The sequence below is a fragment of the Zonotrichia leucophrys genome, chromosome 2, assembly GCF_028769735.1.
Source record: "Zonotrichia leucophrys gambelii isolate GWCS_2022_RI chromosome 2, RI_Zleu_2.0, whole genome shotgun sequence".
NCBI lineage: Eukaryota > Metazoa > Chordata > Aves > Passeriformes > Passerellidae > Zonotrichia > Zonotrichia leucophrys.
The window spans coordinates 94,150,190-94,169,105 of NC_088171.1; the positions used below are offsets into that span (position 1 = coordinate 94,150,190).

Below are 18,916 nucleotides of genomic sequence, written 5' to 3' on the forward strand. Positions count from 1 at the left end.
TTGTGGGTCAGATAAATAAGATGTTACTGGAAGTTGTGTCTTCCACTGATGGGCAATATAAACTTGTATTTTCTGTGTGGTGTGTTTGTTCCTTCTGGTGCAGCCACAATTTCAGTGGCTGACATCCTTTATTCACCCAGGAAGTTTCTTCTGAGGCTGTCTCTGTTTGATTTTAAATGACTACTTTCAAAGATTCGTTTAGATTCTGTAGTTTGTAAGCTTCCTGCTCATATGGACGACTGCTGAATTTGAGATACCTGTTTTTTTTTAATAATAAAAAAATGCTTCATTCAAGAAATGAAATTGCTTTTGTAACTCATCCCTTAAATGTTATTGCCAGCTCTCTGAGGAAAAGGTAGTTGGGGTTTGATGCTGTTTGAGAACTCCCTAACATGTTAAATGGATACTAGATACGCAGAAAATCCAGCCCAGAAATGAGTGTCTTGTAGCAAATAAGAGGGCTAGATCAAATTAAATGTGATAAATTCTTCTGTAGCCTGTAACTGAGATGAGCATTGCGACAGTCTTGCTTTTTGTTTAGCTCCTGCTGGTGGTGTGGTTAGACTGCTTATTTACGTATTGGAGAGACTCAGAGGTGAATGCAGTGAGAAATCTTAAAATTTGCAGCTGTAGATCTGTAGCTCTTTGTTGAGTCATAGATGTCAAGTGATGGATGTGGGAATATATGGTCTCATTAGGGCTCTGCATATTTTTAGCTACATTTTAAGAAGCTGATGTTTTCTTAATGTGGCAATAGATCAGTTCTCTTCATTAGAGAATGCTGTGTTCTTTGATCTTAGTCATGTGGTGTTTGTAGTCCTTAATGAGGGCAGGAGAGGGGGAAGATTTTGTTTTACAGTGTAGTAATTGGAAAAGAAAGAGCCTATGTGGATTTTGATCATTGTTTTTTGCTGTATACAAGATGCTGGTGTGTTTCATCTTGCACTAAGATACTGACCCTTGCATTTATTCATGGAGAGATACAAAAATATTTAAACTTTTATTAATCTGCTCTGTTAATCAGCGTTTTTTTCTTTTATTAATCTGCTCTGTTAATCAGCATTTTTTCTTGTTTTGTTTGTTTGTTTATAGTTAAAATTCTGTTTCATTGAGGTGGGTGGTGGTGTCATTTCCTGTGTGTCATGTTGACATAAATCACTCACATTTGAGGTAATTTGATAGCTACATTATCACTTTGCTTTGTTAGTTTGAGACTGAAATTTATACTTGGAGGGTCTTTTTAGTTCCCTGTCCGGCAGGAAATAACTTTTAGTTTTCATGAGTGCTTTATCAGGCTCTGCTTTCTTGTTTGCTCTGTAATCAAAGTACTGAGCGTCCTCAGCCTTTGCGCCTTTCTGTGCCTGCCACTTCAAGCACAGCCGAGCTGTCTGAGACACAAAGTAATGCAGTTGCCAGCAGGAATATGATACTTACTAAAGTCACTAGGAAAGCCTTTTATCTTTGGCAAGTAAGTATTTTACATGAAATTACACATGATGGTAAAGCCACAGATTTAAAGTGTAATAACCCCCACAAGAAATGTTTTCCTCATTTAAGGTGTATTTTTAGCCACTTCTGCCTGGTTTTAAAACAAAAAATATTTTTAAAGTTTGCACTTCGTTCAAGACACTGATGTCAGCATATGGAAATGAGTATTTGCTCTTTTATGGATTTTACTTATTTAGTAATTTTGCTTGTCATTGAAGTCTAGAGTATCAGCAAAAAGAGAAACTAGTGCCTTTTGGTGCAATAGATTGTCATATGGTGCGCTTCTGAGTGCCGAGTGAGTGGTGGAAGCAGTTGAATTCAAAACATGAACAGGTTTGAATATATTTAAGAATCTGTACATTTGTGTGATTTTGTTCTTGTTTCAGGTGATCTATGCCTTGTGCTTACAAAGCACACAGAAATAAATTGGTGCTGTGGACTCTGTGGAGCGGCTGAAGGAAGCGTTACCCCGAGGATGAAGCAATAGAACCCCTCTCTGCAGAACCGTATGATTGAGAACGCGGTCCAGCCCTGCTCTGCTGCCAGACATGCTTTTGTCCTCCTGCCCCGCTTCCCCCCTGCTGCAGTGATACAGATGGATCGTGGCAGAGAGGCAGAAATGGAGTTACGGAGATCCTCCAGCCCTGGCAAGCTAAGCAAGAATGACGTGGATGCTGACAAGACCATGTGCCACAGCTGCTGCATCTGCGGTAAAAGTTTCCCTTTTCAGAGCTCCCTGTCGCAGCACATGAGGAAGCACACAGGTGAGAAGCCCTACAAATGCCCTTACTGTGATCACAGAGCTTCCCAAAAGGGCAACCTGAAGATTCACATCCGCAGTCACAGGACAGGCACTTTAAGTCAGGGGCACGAGGCAGAGATGGGAGAGGCACAGCTGGGGGAGATGGGTGTTTCTGAGGGCCTTGGCGGGTGCACCAGCCCCACTAAAAGTACATCTGCCTGCAACAAGATCTTGAACGGTACCGCTCAGGTCGATAGCAGCAAGATCTTGTTGAGAAGCAGCAAGAAGGAGGTCACAGAGATGGCACCAGCTGAGGAGGATGACAAGCTGACCTCTTACCAGTGCACCTTCTGCAAAAACAAATTCGAAAGGAAGAAAGACCTGGAGCAGCACCTGCACCAGGTCCATAAACCGTTCAAGTGCAGGTTGTGCAGCTACATGACCCTGAGGGAGGAGACGCTGTTAAACCACATAGAAAAGGACCATATAACAGCTCAGGTCCCCAATGGGGAGACCTACACCGAGAACTGCAAGAGCGAGCTGAATGTGGGCGAGTTCCCGTGCGAAGTCTGTGGTCAGACCTTTAGTCAAACCTGGTTCCTGAAAGCTCACATGAAAAAGCATAGGGGGTCATTTGATCACGGGTGCCATATTTGTGGCAGGAGATTCAAGGAGCCCTGGTTTCTCAAAAACCACATGAAGTCGCATGGTCCCAGGTCTGGGAGCAAAAACAAACCAAAAAATGATTTGGAGCTGATTGCCACTATCAATGATGTGGTACAAGAGGAGACAATTGTGACCGGCTTGTCTCTGTATGAAGTTTGCACCAAGTGTGGAAATCTGTTTACAAATATGGAAAGCCTGAAAGTGCATAATGCTGTTCACTACCGTGTGCAGCCGGGCAGCACCGGGGATAAAGCTGAGGGCTTGACTGATGGGAGCCTGAGCTCCTCAGTAACCAAGCAGTTTTTCTTGCAGTGTCTCAACCTACGGCCATCTGTAGGGCTGGATAGAGTTACGAGAGGACAGCCTGGGAAAAGAGTAGCTGAGCTGGATCCGGTCAGTAGCTACCAAGCTTGGCAGCTGGCCACCAAAGGAAAAGTAGTAGAGCCCTCAGAGTATGTGAAGTATGTGGGATGGGATGAGGCCCTGGCGGATGCAGATGTGACTTATGACAAGGATAAGAGGGAGTATATCCTTGTCAACCAGGAGAAGCGCAAGCGAGACCAGGACTCGCCCAGCAACCCCAAGAAGAAGAGCTGCACCGGTGGGCGCCTGGAGAAAGCCGGCAGTGTCCCAGCAGGAGAAAGCTGCCCGCCTGCCCCCGGGGATCTGGACTATCGCCCTGCCTCGCGGCAGAGCCGCCGGGGCGCCCAGAACAAGTCCACGGAGTGCTTCGAGTGCGGGAAGATCTTCCGCACCTACCACCAAATGGTGCTGCACTCGCGGGTGCACCGCAAGGAGCGCAGGAGCTGCAGCGAGGGCGGGACGGCCGCCCAGCCTGACCGCTATGGCTCCAGCAGCGAGGAAGGGGACTCGGGCTCCGTCAGCGGGCCCAGCACCCCCGGCTCTGCATCCGCCCCGGAGGACTCGGCCACCTCTGGCTTGGGAGAGGAGGGCGCTGAGGAGAGCTCGGAGGAGGGAGCAGCCAATCCCTTGCTAGGTAAGATCGCTCCCAGCTTTGCCCCAGTAATTGTTGCGGGTCCCTGTGTCTCCTGGTCTGGGACACAGCCATGACCGCAGGGAGAAATAGGTGAAAGCACGTGAGAGGTCTTAGAGGCCCTGTGTCCGCTGCATGTCTCAGTGCGGCAGCTCCTTTCTGGTGCAGGTAATAAAAGCGAGATGATGTTTTTGTAATGTGCTGGTGAGCTTGTTTTTTGATGAAAGGCACCTGAGAAGTATTTCAGTTGCCTACAGCAACACTGTAGGATATTCAGGATAGCCCCCTGGATGTCCTGGGGGCTGCTTTTCCACAATTCATGGGTGTCCTGTTCTGCCTGCAGTGTACAGGTGTAGCCTGCGTAGCGTAGCCCCAAAGCACATAAACTTGTTAAAACACCAGCGTGAGAGGAGTCTCTCTCCTCTTCTCCGCTTCACTTCCCAAATTGTGTTTATAACTCCAAAGGCTATAATTAATCTCTCTGGATTAAAGCGGTCCTTTGAGCCCAATGCTACTAAATGGAACAAATTATTCTCCAAATAGCTGCAAAGTAAATATTTAAAAGAACACCATTAAGCACTTTCGTATCTTTTTTTTTTAATCCTTTATTTTTGTTGTTCACCATGCTTTGTTTATAATACCCTTTTAGAAATGTGAGATTAACCATTCTTTCCTTACTAGCCCTTCTGCTGGTTTTTGTTTGTTTTCTGTTTGGTGAACAAAACCAGTTTTCCTCTCATTTTCATTCCTTTTGTTGTGAAGAACATAGTTATCTGTAGAGTTAAACTCATTTTCAAGACCGTCGTGGATGAAGTAATCTGCAGTATTGTGGAAGAAGAGAGTGGGTTTATTCAATTACCTTGCTCTTTCAGGATATTATATAATGTTGCCTTTTCTCCTGGCTTCAGACCCCACAGCAACAAAGAGACATTTACCAGAATTGTGAATTGTTACACGCTTTTCGTAATTTTTTGAAGCAATGGTGAATATATTCAAATTAATCCAAGAACACCAATTTTTGTTTTTGTTTTTTCACCTTTTCATAAAAAAACCTCTCCAGAAAGTCTAGTGACAAGCTAGATTCCTACAGATTCTTAAATATTTGCGGTATGATTACTTGCAAGTTTAAAAGACTCAGAATTTGGCTTTCCTATATGCTGTTGGATTCTTGAACTCTTACATTTCTTTTTGGGTACATGCCTACTTTGTGTGCAAGTCCATCAGCTGCCACCTGAGATACTTTGGTTCAGCTGGCACAAGGTGTGGTGATAAAACTGCAGCTTTGTCTAGAGTTAAATGGGGCTACCATGTTGCACCAGTGAAATGTACAGTGCTGCAATCAGAACTGCTGGGATGGAAAACCATTTCTCTGGACATGGGCTGAAAATACTGCCAACATTTCTTTGTATGATGTTCAAAGAGGAAAACTGTTCTTATATGTTCTCCATATTTTATTTCTAACAAGAGGAGTTTTCTCATATCTTTGCCTGTTTTGCTTCTTGCCTCAGCTCAGGCTTTGAGCCCTTGCTGCTGGACTGAAAGGGGAGAGTTAGTCACACAGCACTTTGCTCTCATAGGAATTAAAGTTACTGGCTTAACTGATGCCAGCAACTGGAAACTCACTTCCTTGGGTATCAAATTGATCCTTGTTTGCTTTAACTGAAAAGAAGCAGCAAACTGATGAGTCTGAATAAAGGCACATTTTGGAAAAGGGATATATTTGCAGTAATGGGCTGGGAGGGTGGCTGCTGCAATTTATATTTGCTAACATCACAGCTGAAGAGCTAATCAAGTATTTAATTGGCTAATGAGAAATGTTTCAGTGCAAGAGAAATGCTGCCTATTACTAGAGGTTGTTTAACTCAAATCACTGTCTTAATGAAGGGAACATTTTTTAACAAATTATAGGTTTTTTTAATTTGAAAGAAAGTTTAAGGTTTTTTTGCTTATTTGTTTTGTTATGTATAAAAGGAGTTTTCATAGGCAAATGTTCAGGACTAAAGTTTCCCAATTTTATCTTTTTGGTATGGTCATTTATTAGCGCTGCCCTGGTATTGTGTTCCAAGGAACTGGAGTCCTTCTGTCCAGCAAGCTGTAAGATTAATTTTATTCTTTTGCAGATTCTGCTGTAACTCAAGATGATTTTTTCTCCCTCCCCTATGAACAATAACTTAAGGTGTATGGAATATAGGCCAGATTCTGCCCTCATGTATATGCCTGCAAAAATGAGGTGTTCTGGTATGGTCTTGAAGCACGTTTTGTCCTAGAATGCTGTAGTTTGCTATCCTTTGCTGCAGCTTTTTTTAGTTACTCTTCCAGGTGAAGATTTTCTATAAAGAATAGAGCTCCAGCCCCATGGACAGGCCTGACAAGCAGGGCTCTCAGTTCCTGCTCCTGAAATGATTTCTACAGCATTATTTTTACTCGGGCTGTAATCAGGAAAATCTTGTGCTACTCAGAAGATTATACAATATCTGTTGTTTTTTTTTTTTTTAACTTTCCTATCTTTACTCTGTTTCCCCCTTTCATGCATTACTATGTTATCCTGTGTCAGAAAAGGGCCTTGGGATTGCCAAGTATAGAATGCTGTGGCCTTGACTCAGCTGAAAGTATTTCTTTGTGCATTTAGTTCTTAATAATCTGAGGAGCGCTGTTGACGCACGGGGCCATGCAGCAGGGAAGCTGGCGGGGCACCTCTGTGGTCACTTAGGGCTGAGGGTGGCAGGAGCAGGGATTACTGACAGGGCTCACTGGGAGAAGAGCAAGAATCGGGCTTGAGAGGCTCCAGGGCGGCGCTCCTTTTAACAGGAATTTGCCCCTATTGCCTTTGTTGAGTAACATCACGATTTCTCAGGCACCGGGGTGTAGAGTTGCAAACCCAGTTTATCAGCTGCTGGGCTGACTACAGAGTGTGCTTCATCTGGTTGGTGGGAGGGTAAAAATGAGTTTTGTAGAGTTACACATAGTGTACTGTGTGATACCTGTCATGCAGAGATCACACGCAGAGCACTTCTGCTTCCTTGAGACTTCGGATATTTTTGAGGTATTCCTGCCCCAGATGATTCTTCATTTTTATTTATCATTCAAGCCACTTCCAAAACTGTACCTGAATGTTCACTGAGTTACGTCCAAAGCTGTGTGAACCATCTGTAGATTGTTGCTCACGTCTTCCCCAAACTGAGATTTTTGTCTGGGTCTTTTTAATGATTTTCATTTTTCCCTGAAAAGAGCCCCAGAGATATGACTTAGAGAGTAGTGAGGGATTATATATGTGTTGTAAAAGTGAAAGGAAAACACTGTTTTTATAATCTTTCATTTTTTCACCTAAAAGGTAGTTTTAGATATATGAAAGAAATTTTGTGGTTAGTATTTTTAAGGCATGAGCCCCTTCATTGCCATGATGGTTTTAGCAGTGAAGGTGCTTGGGTTTGTTACATTAGGCTATATGTCAGTCCTGAAAAGAAGAAGGAAGAATAATTTTTGAGGCTGTGACTGCTGTTGACAGGTGGAAAGATGAGGAAAAGAAGTGAAAAGAATTTAAATACCTCTTGGTTCTTGGCAAGCATGGAGTAAAAGCACAGACCTGAGATAGCCCAGCCCGTGAGCAAGTGCCATACAGGTGGTACTTCTTCTTGCATGTAAGTGTCAGTCTGGGCTGGAAGTAAATGTTAAAATTTATATAGGAGGGGAAAACAAAGAAAATAGAAGAAAAGAGAAGGACTGTTACATAGGAATTAAGGAGAGGAATGATGCTTCTAGCGTGGCCGTGTCAAGGAAGGACATCAGGGAAAGGAGAGGATGTATCACCTTGGAATGCTGCTTCCAGTAAAAACCATCCTGCGTATTCTATTTCCTTTATCTCCTGCCTCTGCTCTCCCTTCTCTTTGTCTTTTTTTCCCTTCTGTTGGACTGCTCCGATTTTTTGAAGTGTTTTAAGGAGAGAGTGATTCACCTGTATTGCGCACATGGCTGCGAGTGAGGGCTGTTGTGCTGGGCCCCGTACCAATACTGCTTTCAGCCTGAGGAGCTCGTGACCTGACTGAGGTGGGCACAGGACTCTGCAGAATGTGAAAAACTCAAAACAGTGAATACAAAACAGCGGTGTGTGGCTGTGCCTGGTTCACATCAGGCATCACTGGTGGCGTGGTGGGACCTGCTTAGAACATGAGCACCGTGGAGGAGTGGGATGAGATGGGAGTAAGGTGCAGGTGGAGAGAAAGGAGAATGGGGGAAGGTGGAGAGAAGCAGGACCTTGGTGAAGGGAGCTGAGCCGGTGATGAGGTTTCAGGAGAACTAAGGGCTCAAGAGAGGTGTGCAGTAGCATTGGAGTTCAGACCCTCCAAGGCAGTGCCAGCATTGATGCTTGCACTGAAGCTCTAAAGGCTCATGATGTGCTGTGCTCAGGTGGGTCACTCCAAGAGGATTTCCATGTGAAAACCAGAATGTCTGGACCTCTTTCTTTGTGTTTGTTACATTTCAAAAACTCGTAGAAGAGCATGGCCAGAGACTGATTTAGTATCTTTTTTTTAGTAAACTGAAGAGACGACTGCTTATGAATTGCTTACAGGTTATACAGTCTTGGGGTTGTAACACATACCATTTATCCCAGTCCTGTTACATGAAAATCCTATATATAAACTGGAATGCTTGAATAGAAACATAACATTAGCAAGTTCTGAGGAAGAAGTATAGGAGAGATTTATGAAGCATAAATTTGGACTTTTCTTTTGCTCATATATGAATTATAACAAGTCCAGGAGCTGAAACTTTATTGAAAAATGTATCTTTTCAGAAATCTTTTGATGTAAAATAATTCAAAAGTAGAAGTTGTTTAGAGTTGCTTTAATATTTTAGTAAAGCGGCAAGGCTGTAATTTTTGGGAGGAAAGCAACAATAAGAATAAAACAGCTAAGCAAATGAAATTGGAAAACTAAAAATGTATAGTAATTTCAGAGAACAGAGCTAGTTCTAGTAAATATTTTCTGTTGCTAGCACGAGTGTATGGAACAGCTGCCAGTATCCAGTACCAGGACTTCATTGTTCTTACATGAAAAAGTGTTACTTTGTGTGCAAGGGGAGGTCTCTCCACTGTGTAAAACTCAAACATTTTTATTACATATCTTGATTAATTGCACTTCAGATGCTTCTCATGCCAGACTCTCAGTGTAAATCCCACAGTATCGTGCTGCTAAGGGCAGTGCTCTTGGGGCTTTTTACACCAAATGAGATCTTGTCCTATATGTACAGTCTTAAATATGTTTAAGTTATTTAACATATTTAGTTTGCTGAAGGAGTATATAACAAACTGGAGAATGTTTCAGTGCTGGACAATTGGTAGCTATTGGTAGCTATTGCCCCAGGCTTCCAAGAAATAAGGCAGTTTCAAGGAGGAACAGTGTCTCAGAACTGTGAAGATAACAGTCTTATGCTGTGATTCACCAGTTAATTTGGGTATTGCTGAGGGGTGCCTGTTGGAATATAAAACCCTTTCAGCTTTGCAACTCAAACTAGTTGTTGGGATTCTTAATTCCAGTGAGATCAATGAAACTCTGGGACTTGGAATTACAAGCAAATTGATGCTTCAGATCATAGAGGAAGTTGGGCAGAAGCAAAAACCTGTGCTAGCAGTAAGAGATCCATTAGATGTTGGTTGGGGCTTAGCAGAGTTCAGCTGTTCCTTAAAGCAAATTTGGACTAGATCAATTACCTAGTTTGTTACCTAGTTTGAACACATCTAATAATGCCATTTAGAAATTTCTCTTTCCTATCTGCCTTGCTGTAATGCAAGTCCAGTGTAATGGACTGTTGTGATAGTCCAGTCATGGTGCTTGTTAGCAAAGTCATGTGCAGTGTGGTACTTTCTCATGATCTGAGGTTTCTCTGCAAAACACTGCAGGTTGAACCATCATTTTTGACCAGTACAGGTCATATCTCTTGTGTATATCTCCATAGCAGCACTTGTTACTTTTTCCTCTCCTTTGGACTCTTGTACTCTCCTCCAGACTGCAGATGGTATCTCCTATGTGAGTATACACATTCCTGTGGTGTTGCCCTCAGCAGTATTTTTTGATTCTATTTGTCTTTAACTGTGGGTTGATCTTAATGGGAATACCTACCAAGGAAAGAGAACAAAATAGAAATTACGCTGATTGTCCCAAGAAAACAGATAGCAAGGAAAATTCTGGCAGCTAGGATCAATGCAGTGTGTACTGAGAGGAGAGGAGAGAAAAGCCATGGGACATCTAGAAAGTGGTTAATACCTCCCTTGCCAGGTGCACCTCACACACATGAAGTTGCTTGCTCATTCTGTATTTTAGGATGCTGGTGGGAGCTATGCTTCAACAAATCCATGCAGGAAGTGTTTGGTTGGAATAGGGCAGCAGTGTTTGGCATAAAGCAGTCTGTACCCTTTAATGCTGTCCATTAACCTGACACCATACTGACTAAGGAGCATGCAAGGATTGCCCTGTAGGAATCTTAGGTAAATTCCACTGTGGTCCTGGTTACCACACTTTGCTCTGCATTACCAAGGCCCCTTTTACCCAATTGAACAGCAATTCAAGTTCCTCTTGAAATGGGGCATGGTGATGAGCAGCAGATAACACAGAGTCAGCTCAAGTCAGAACTAAGGATTGTTGGCTGAGCTTGGGATACTTCAGTAGATTAATGGCTTGTCGTGACAGAGATTGCCTTTATTGCTGCTCAGAGACAATTTCTTATGCAGCGTCTTGAAGTTATTAGACCAGCTGTAGCACTACTTTTATTCCTTGTAAACATTTCTGTGAGGGTGTTAAGTGTTGAAGAACTTCGTGCATGTCAAAGATACTTCTGCTGTATTTAGCTTTAATTGTTAGTGTTCCTTTTTTGCAGGTTACCATATGCAATTACAAGTGACACAGTGAGATAGAAGTATTATTTAGGCAGCTTATTGTAGCTGTGCTTCTGTGATATAAGCAAAAACACAGCTCAGCTTGGAAGAAAAATTGTACAAGTTGCTAAGAGAGAGATAGGTTTACCCAACCTTTATTTTGTCTTTTAGGAAGCAAGGAAATGTGGTTTCTTAAAGGTAAGTCATAGTAGGTTAAGCTTTGCCCTGAAGCTTATAGAAAATGCCCAGGATTATTTCTTCATACTACTACTTCCACAGTTTTTGGAAACATTGTCCCAAGAGCTGCTTCAATGATTGCTTATGTCTTTGTTTATTCCTTCCTGAGCTGTCAGTCACCATTCCACACTTACCATACACTAGCATTTAAAAAAATATTTCCAAGGGTGTGGAAAGGTATTGGCCATCTTGGTTTCAGTCTGTGCATTCAAAAATATCCCTTTATATTTAAGTCAGTTGCACAGGGATTCCAGTGTTGGTATTGGGCTTTTATCTCTTCCTCAGTAAATACGATAAATGTCTGCATATAGGGATGTTCACTTGGAAATCCTGCTGCATAGAACCTCAGTTTTAACAAATCCCTCACTTCTTGACACCTGCTCTGACCTTGCTGCCTTGTAAACGTCAGTTTAGCATCTCTGGTAATTCTTTGTACTGGCTGTTTCTATTACATCAAACCGTAGCGTGTGAAATACTGCTTTGTGGCATTTACAGTCAAAAGATCACATTGTGTTCACATTATATTTTCAAGCAGAGGCAGTTTCTGATCAGTGAGTGAGGACTGCCTCCCCCCAGCTAGTAAAACAAGATTCAGATTATGAAAATTGTGATGGTAGTGTTTTAATCTGATTCCCAAATACTTTGGTAGCTCCGTGACTGTGCTTGGTGGGATTCTGCTGATCTGTAAATGACTGCTAACGAGGGGCTTGTATAAATGTCTTTAATGTTAAATCTTTTTGCAGTTCTTAACATTATGGTTCACAGTCTGCCCTCGATCCAGAGTCAGATTTTCTTTTTTAGTGCATTAAGTTTGGCAGTAAGTACTCTCAGTGGATGGGATGGGCTGAATTCTGCAGGAGCTGAAATGTTGGGGAGTCCCAGGGCTGCACAGGATATAAAAGTAATGTGTGGTTGGGCCTAGCCTTGGTAGATAATTTGTTTTCTGCAGGTGTGTTTTACAAATACAAGTTTTACTAGGTCTCACTTGACTTCACTTTATTACTTTTTAACCCAGTAGTCGCGTTGAGGCACTGGATTACTTTACTGTGAAAAGGCCTGACTGTGGTACCTGTTATAGCAGTAAAAGTCAAGAGCAACTTTGCTGCAGTTAACTTTGTTGCTCCCTTTGTGATGGGAGCACTGATAGCTTTTCTTATTCTCAGTTTTCTTTTCATTGCCTACAAGATTTATCATCAGCAAGCCTGTAGCTTTTAGGGATGTGAAAAGCATATAGTGAATTTTATTGAAACTGTGGAGGAAAACATTGAGTTTAGTGTTATAATTTTCAGTGCCTTCAGCCTTGAAGGAGACTTTTGGATCCTTGTACTTGGTGTGTGATTGCTACCGTCCCATATTTTCTAAGTAACAGGTAGGCATTATTTTCAGTGCCATAAATGGATTTGTAAATGTGTAGGGAACTTAGTTTCATGGTGAATTTGTTTTTCTTGTTTGTAGACAGCATGGGTTTGGACTGGAAAATTGCAGAATACTTTGGCCCTGATACAGCAATAGTTATAACTGCTGGCTTGATTTTAAGCACAGAGCAGTAAGGTTGGAATCATTGTAAACTGCTTTGTTGAACCACTTGGCACCTAATGGCCTGAGATTAGAGAAGAATAGGGAAATCTTTCTTTTCTCTAATCAATGCCAGTGTAAATTGCATATCCTGAAATGTACCGTAGCATGCAAACTTCACAGGGGATAAGTCTAGGGGAGGAGCAAGTCTCAGAATTGTCTTTTGTGGATACTCTGTTGATGGCTTGGTTAGGCTCTAGCAGTGCTGAGGGCAAAAATCCAACCCTTCATCCTTTTAAAGTGCAGAATCTCTATTGAGAAAGTGTCCATGTGAAAGGCAAAAGTACTCGCTCAAGTGATGATTATTGTGACTTTGATAGGGGTGCTTACTTAACATGGAATTAGAGCACTGAGATACTCATCCTTGTACAGGACCCAGGGGGAAAGATTTGCCCTTCTGCTTTCAGAAATTTGTTTTCCAGGTTAGTAATCTCAAACCTCAGTTATTACTTCATTATCTCTGTTACTTCAAATAACTAAAAAGGAAATAGCCATTAAAATTATTGTTTCTGTCATATCACAGGTATACAGCTAAAAAGTTTAGTTTTATTTGGGAACAAGAAGTTAGGATTTACTCCAAGTCAGATCTCTTCTCTTTTTTTTTTTTTTAATACAGGATGCAAAATCACAGATTTTATTTATTTATTTAAAGACTAAATTTAGGGTTAGCTTGCAATGTAAGGCACTCCCAAACCTTGTGTTTCTTTGAGATAACAAATTCATCAGGCAGTTGAAGGCATCAGCTACACCTAACAGCACTTCAGAGGTGTGTGTTATCTTAGGATAGCATATGTCTTGTGATGTCTTACTGCTTAAATAGCATTTGAGGCAAGCTGTTGTCAGCAAAACCTAAATATTTGTGGGGGGGAGAAAAAAGCATAACCACAAAGGAAATATATGGGTTCTTTGGGAAGTGTGAACCTCAGGGCTAAAGGGCTTTTTTTCTTTTTTCTTTTTTTTTTTCTCTTCCCTCTATCCTGTGAAACATTTTCTGGGTGTTTTGACAGTGGAGATCTTTCACCAGTGTCATAATGGTGAAGGACTGAATGCAGTGACTCTGGATGATAATGGGGTATAGAAGACTTCATCTCTTCCTGTGCCTGCTCTACCCCAAGGTAGTGGAGCAGATGCAGTGTTTCCTTGTTGCCTTTTGCATGTTTTGGTAGGTGTGTGGCACTTCTGAACCAAGGGTCTGATCAGTTTTCTCTGATTTAGCCTTTATTCAGTACGTAGTAAACCCTTTTTTTTTTTGCTAGATAATGAAGCAAACAGATCTGTCTCTGATTCCCTTAAAAGAGAATTCAGGAAGTACAGCTTACACTGCACATGGAACATATTAATCCTAAACCCCTTATAATACTTTGCAGAAGTTTCTTGTCCTTGCACATATCTGTATCCACATGCACAGCAATTTCCCATGTCTTCCAATGTCTTAACCTTAAGTACTGTTGAAGCCTGGAGAAGCCTTAAAAAGTACCCAAACACAGAATGACAAGTAAAGTTGTAACAGGAAAAAATTAATCTTTACTTGGATTGTTCTGGGACAACAAAATGGGTGCACATAAGTGACGATCACTTACTTGCTAATGTAATGCTAAATATATTTGACAAGGAAGCCTCAATGCTGTTATTTTTGTGGAAGTAGGGAGTGTTGTACTTTTTTTAGTTTAGTGCACACAGACATGACACATTAGTTACAATTCAAACATAATAATATAATTTTGCAAGTTATTAGGATTTTTTATCTTAGGTGTTATCAATATGCAAATGTCTAATAGTAAGACTTATATTGGAAATGAAATGCTATTAATTCATAATGAAGTTTTTATGTGCCAAGAAGTATTTTCTGCTATACTGACATTTCTTGGTCAATTATATTAGAGCAAGATTGTGTTTAAAATAAAAATGTATCTTAGCATATATTCAGTAAGTTGAAATACTGACTTCACTCAACCAAGGCATCATGGAAAGTTCTCTTCATAAAGTATTTACTCAAATTCCAGTTCTGCAACTTTCTTTGAGGCCTATAAAAGCTAAAAGGAAAGAAACCTGATGCCTAGGGAAGAAAGAAAGGTTGGAAAGGGCCAAAACAATCATGTAATTAAGAAGTCCATCAAGCAGAAAAAGGTTTGAGAAAGACAAAAAATTCTGAAGGTGTATAGGTTTACGTAACAAGTATAGATAAATAGATCTACATGGTAAAGGTATGATGTGTTACTATTAGAGCTGCATCCAGATGATGTAAACAGCTTCTTCTGGAAGCTCACTGATAGTTCCAAGCAGGTCTCTGTTGCTGACAGCTCTCCAGAGATCCCTGTTGTAGTGGGGAGTGAGAGCCGTGCTAGAGCACAAGCCAGAAATGTGGTTTTCTGCAGTAACTGCCCTGTCTGTGAATTTGCTTTCTGACCTGCACATGTTTGATCTGATGCATGATATTCAGGTTATCTCACGTCATATACACTGTAGGATTACCAATCCATATTTCTTCTGTTGAGGGTCCCAGCTGGGAGCCAAAGTGCCATTTTATGATGTGTCCCGGTGTTGCTGTGGGCAAACCAGGCACTCAGGTTGGTGCTGCCAAGAGCTGGGTGATGGATGGGACCTGGTTGGGGATATTTTCCTTTGTATTTTCCTCTGATGTGGTTGTGACCTGAAGGAGGTGATAGAGGAGTTTGTATTGAAGGGTCTGGATTTCAGGCTCTTGTCAGCTGCAAACCATAGGCGGTTCATGTAGGAGTGGGGAGCCTGAGGAGCAGCCATGGAAAAGAACTGAATCAATGGCACAAGGAAGTAAGCTGGAGGTAAAAGCATGCTGTGTTTGCATAATTGGTGTCACAGTGCTGGCTTACTAATGGGAGGAGGTCCATAAGGATAGCCAAGGCCTGGAGCAGCATGTGCCAGGGAGGTTGGCACGCTGTGGGAACTCATCCTGTGTGGGCACAGCTGACATTTGGTAACAGAGTATTGTTTAAAGGAAGGAAATGAGTGACCATGGAGAAAAAGTGGAGCACCAAAGAAGGAGGTGGTGCTGTAACTCAGTGTCATCCTGCTCATGTTAGGAGTGAGTTGGGGAAGGAGGACACACAGTGCTACAACCCCGCAAAATCAGTCCCAGCACCTGAAGGTGTGCACAGCAGCAGAGCAGGTGAAAGAAAAGCAGATAAAAATTTCTTTCAGGTCATGAGAACAGTGGAAATGGAAAAGGGAAGGAGAAGTGATAGGGAAACATACTGATGAGGGATTCAATTTTGATATGCTGCATCTTAGTGTTTCACCTGGCAAATCATAAGGATAATGGTGTTCCCTTGCACTTATTCATCTGAGTGCTTGAGTGGCACGAGATAATTGTTATATTTGGAGAAAAACTTAGAAAGAAAACATTTTTACCTCTATATCTATTTCACTTTCCTGCTGTGTGGGGAAAAGGATTAAAAGTATTTTTATCAAAAATGTTATTGAATGAAAGATTCAAAATGATGAAGTGCTGGACTATGAAAACATGATTACTTAAAACTGGTGTGACCAGACCTCTTAGCTTAAATGTAGCATGTCATTTCAAAGGCACTAAAGCCAGATGGATAACTTGCCCCAGATGTTTAGATTCAGTGGAGCAATCACACGTGGTGTTTTGAACAAAGTTGCCTATATCCTCATAATGGTATTTTGTGAATAATACTGTAATTTCAGACACCTTTCTTTGTCTCTATTCTTTACATTAATAAATTGGCACCCATGGCAAGTGTAGTGTTTGTCAAACGAGCTTCAAAATCTTAATGTGTTGTTTTCTTGTTTCAGTGACTTGAAATACTTGCTTTGTTTCTTTAATGAAATTAACATCTTGTTGAGAGCTAAGGTTGCATGTTGGATTCATAATCAGTTTTGTTTATGCAGAATATTTTATTTTCTGTCTTTCTTTCAATTTGGGGGGCATTTATATATTAACAGAATTTCCATTAACTCCTGCTGTTTATTCTTTACCCTTAAGCTACAGCCCTTTGTTGTAGCATCACAGTGTTGACCCTGGAACCAATTAGTGTGCATAACATTCAGAGGATGATGAGGCTTACTCTGCAGCTATTGTTTTCCAGTCGTCCTGGTGTACCTAAGTCTTGTAGTGCAGTAGGATAACTCTGTTTAAGAACTTTGTTGTACTACCTGGCCAAAACCAATAGTCAGAGCAATAAAAAATAGCCTCCTTTGCCAATCTCTTGTTTTACAGTCCCAAGAGCACAGCTGGGAAAGCTGCAGTGTTCTTCCTGCATTTGGAGAGTGGGGTTGTTCTCCATTAGTTTTGATGTCTGTCGCTTCCCTGGAAGTGAGTGCATGTGTAAATGTGATACAGATGTTGTATGAAAGCTTAATTGTGCCTCTCTTTACTTTAGGCTTTGGCGCTTCTCTGTTTTGACGCCCACCCTCCCACCCCAAAAGGCTTTTCCTGAGAAGAGAAGGGAAACTGTTTTCCCATTCCTCTCTTACTCAAGAGTTAATTATATTCTGCACTGTGACTACACCTCAGCAAAAGCTGAATGGAGAAACAAGACTCCTGACAAAAAGGCGGAAGTTTTTAGGCGAGCTTAGATTTTCCGTTCTTCCTTAGGATTTAGAAGTCCTTACTGATTTCAGCCAAAGGAGGAAATCCCACCCTGAGGTTACGTTTCATCCACGGGCTTTGTTTCTGAGAGAGCTTAAATCTTCACGTTTGGTTTCAGGTTGTTGACAGCCAACTTGGTTAAGTTGTCACAGGTGCAACTGTAAGCAGGCAGCAGGAACTGAAGAAACACGGGTAATCCCGCTTAGGAAATCCCCTAGTAGCTTGGTGCTCCCTTGAAGCAGAACACCAGAAATACAGTTAGTGGCAGTTAGGGAAAAAAAAGGAAGAAAATAAATCCTTGCTCATGAATCAAAATTAAAGCAATGTGCACTTCTCTAATTTCTGGGGTTACCACATTATCACTGCTCTTCTGACAGCATTCTTCTCTCTGGACTCCTGAAAACAAAGAAGAAATTGCTTGATCATTTTCTTTAACTCATACTGTACTCTGGTTCTGGGGTGCCAGATATGCAGTCAGACTGGATGAACCCGTTTAATTTTATTCTGCTGTACTTTTTTGTGCTGTATTTATTTCTGTGAGTGCCTTTTTGCCCGTTGAGTTTTCATGCTTTCACAATCACCCGTGTAATCTCTTCCCTCTTTATTTGCACCCCCCAATACAGCAAAATGAAACAAGCCATTTTTTCAAGATGTCTGAAACCCAACTTCTTTATATTATCAGATAAGTAATAACAATAATAGTCTCATAATTTTGATTAATAACTGTAGCATAGGTTTTTTTATTATTTTTATTATTATTATTTTTAGTTACCTGAATCACGAGCTAATGAGATTGTCAAAATCCGGTTCTAAACTAACATGGCTTGTGACCTATGTTTGTGGAAGAAAATTAATTGAGCAGATCCGAGACAATTTTGGTGTTTGTTGTTTTTAGGGTTTTTTTTCCCAGAAGAGGAGCTTCCTGTCTCTTTCGAGAAAAATGGTCAGCTTTTCTAGGGAGGAAGAAGTATATGAAATGCATTATTTCATATGTAATTTAAACAAAAAAACCACAGCGACCTCATCTTGTTTATCAACTTCTGCTGGTCAAAAATACTTGGTTTTAAATTTTATTTTTTCTTGTATCTTTTTAGGACATGGCTTCCATTTTCACAGAATTATATATATGTGGTTTTTTCTATTAGAAAGAAGCAGAGTCACAATGTTGCAGAATCATTTTCAAGTGGAAAGCTTGGCAAAGTCCCCAAGGGAAAAGTAAAAGAGAACTTTAAACAGGGATCAAAACAGAGAATTAAGGAGTAGATAATGGTATATATGAGAACTGTGAAAGTGTTAATGACCAAAATCTTCCAGAAGGATTTCCCACTGTGTATTAGCATTTTCAAGCATACAGCTGTGTCTAATTACCTAAAACTGATGCTCAGTGCAATTAATGCTGCATCTGAGGAGCCAGGTAACAGGGCAGCCGACCATCTATGGGAACAAATAACCCAGTATCTGTCCAATATGGGCATATAAAAGCACGAGGAGCATATTCAGATGTTCACAGACCTTTGCAGGCCCAGCTCGTGAGCCAGTGCCATTCCCTGCCCTCAGACTGGACAAAGATGCATGGAAGGCAAGTGAAAAAGAGCAGAGAGAAAGCCAGTCAGGAGCATAGTATCTAAAGTTCAGGGAAAACATTTCTAGATTCTGTTTCAAGCCATAAATAAAAATAATCCAGCAAATAGTTACTGCAAAAATAGAAGCAATCTGACTTTTTAAAATTTCTGAACAGCTGATATCATGACCCTG

General features: G+C 41.2%; 1 protein-coding gene across 2 annotated transcripts in view; it reads left to right on the forward strand.

Moving 5' to 3' along the window:
* ZNF516 (zinc finger protein 516) overlaps positions 1–18,916 on the forward strand; it is a 102,752-nt gene that overhangs the window by 41,779 nt on the left and 42,057 nt on the right. For both annotated transcript variants that reach the window (XM_064705733.1, XM_064705734.1), the window contains exon 2: positions 1,875–3,893. In XM_064705733.1, the coding sequence (XP_064561803.1) occupies positions 1,997–3,893 (1,897 nt within the window). In that variant the 5' untranslated portion in view covers positions 1,875–1,996. The remainder of the gene's footprint in view (positions 1–1,874; positions 3,894–18,916) is intronic.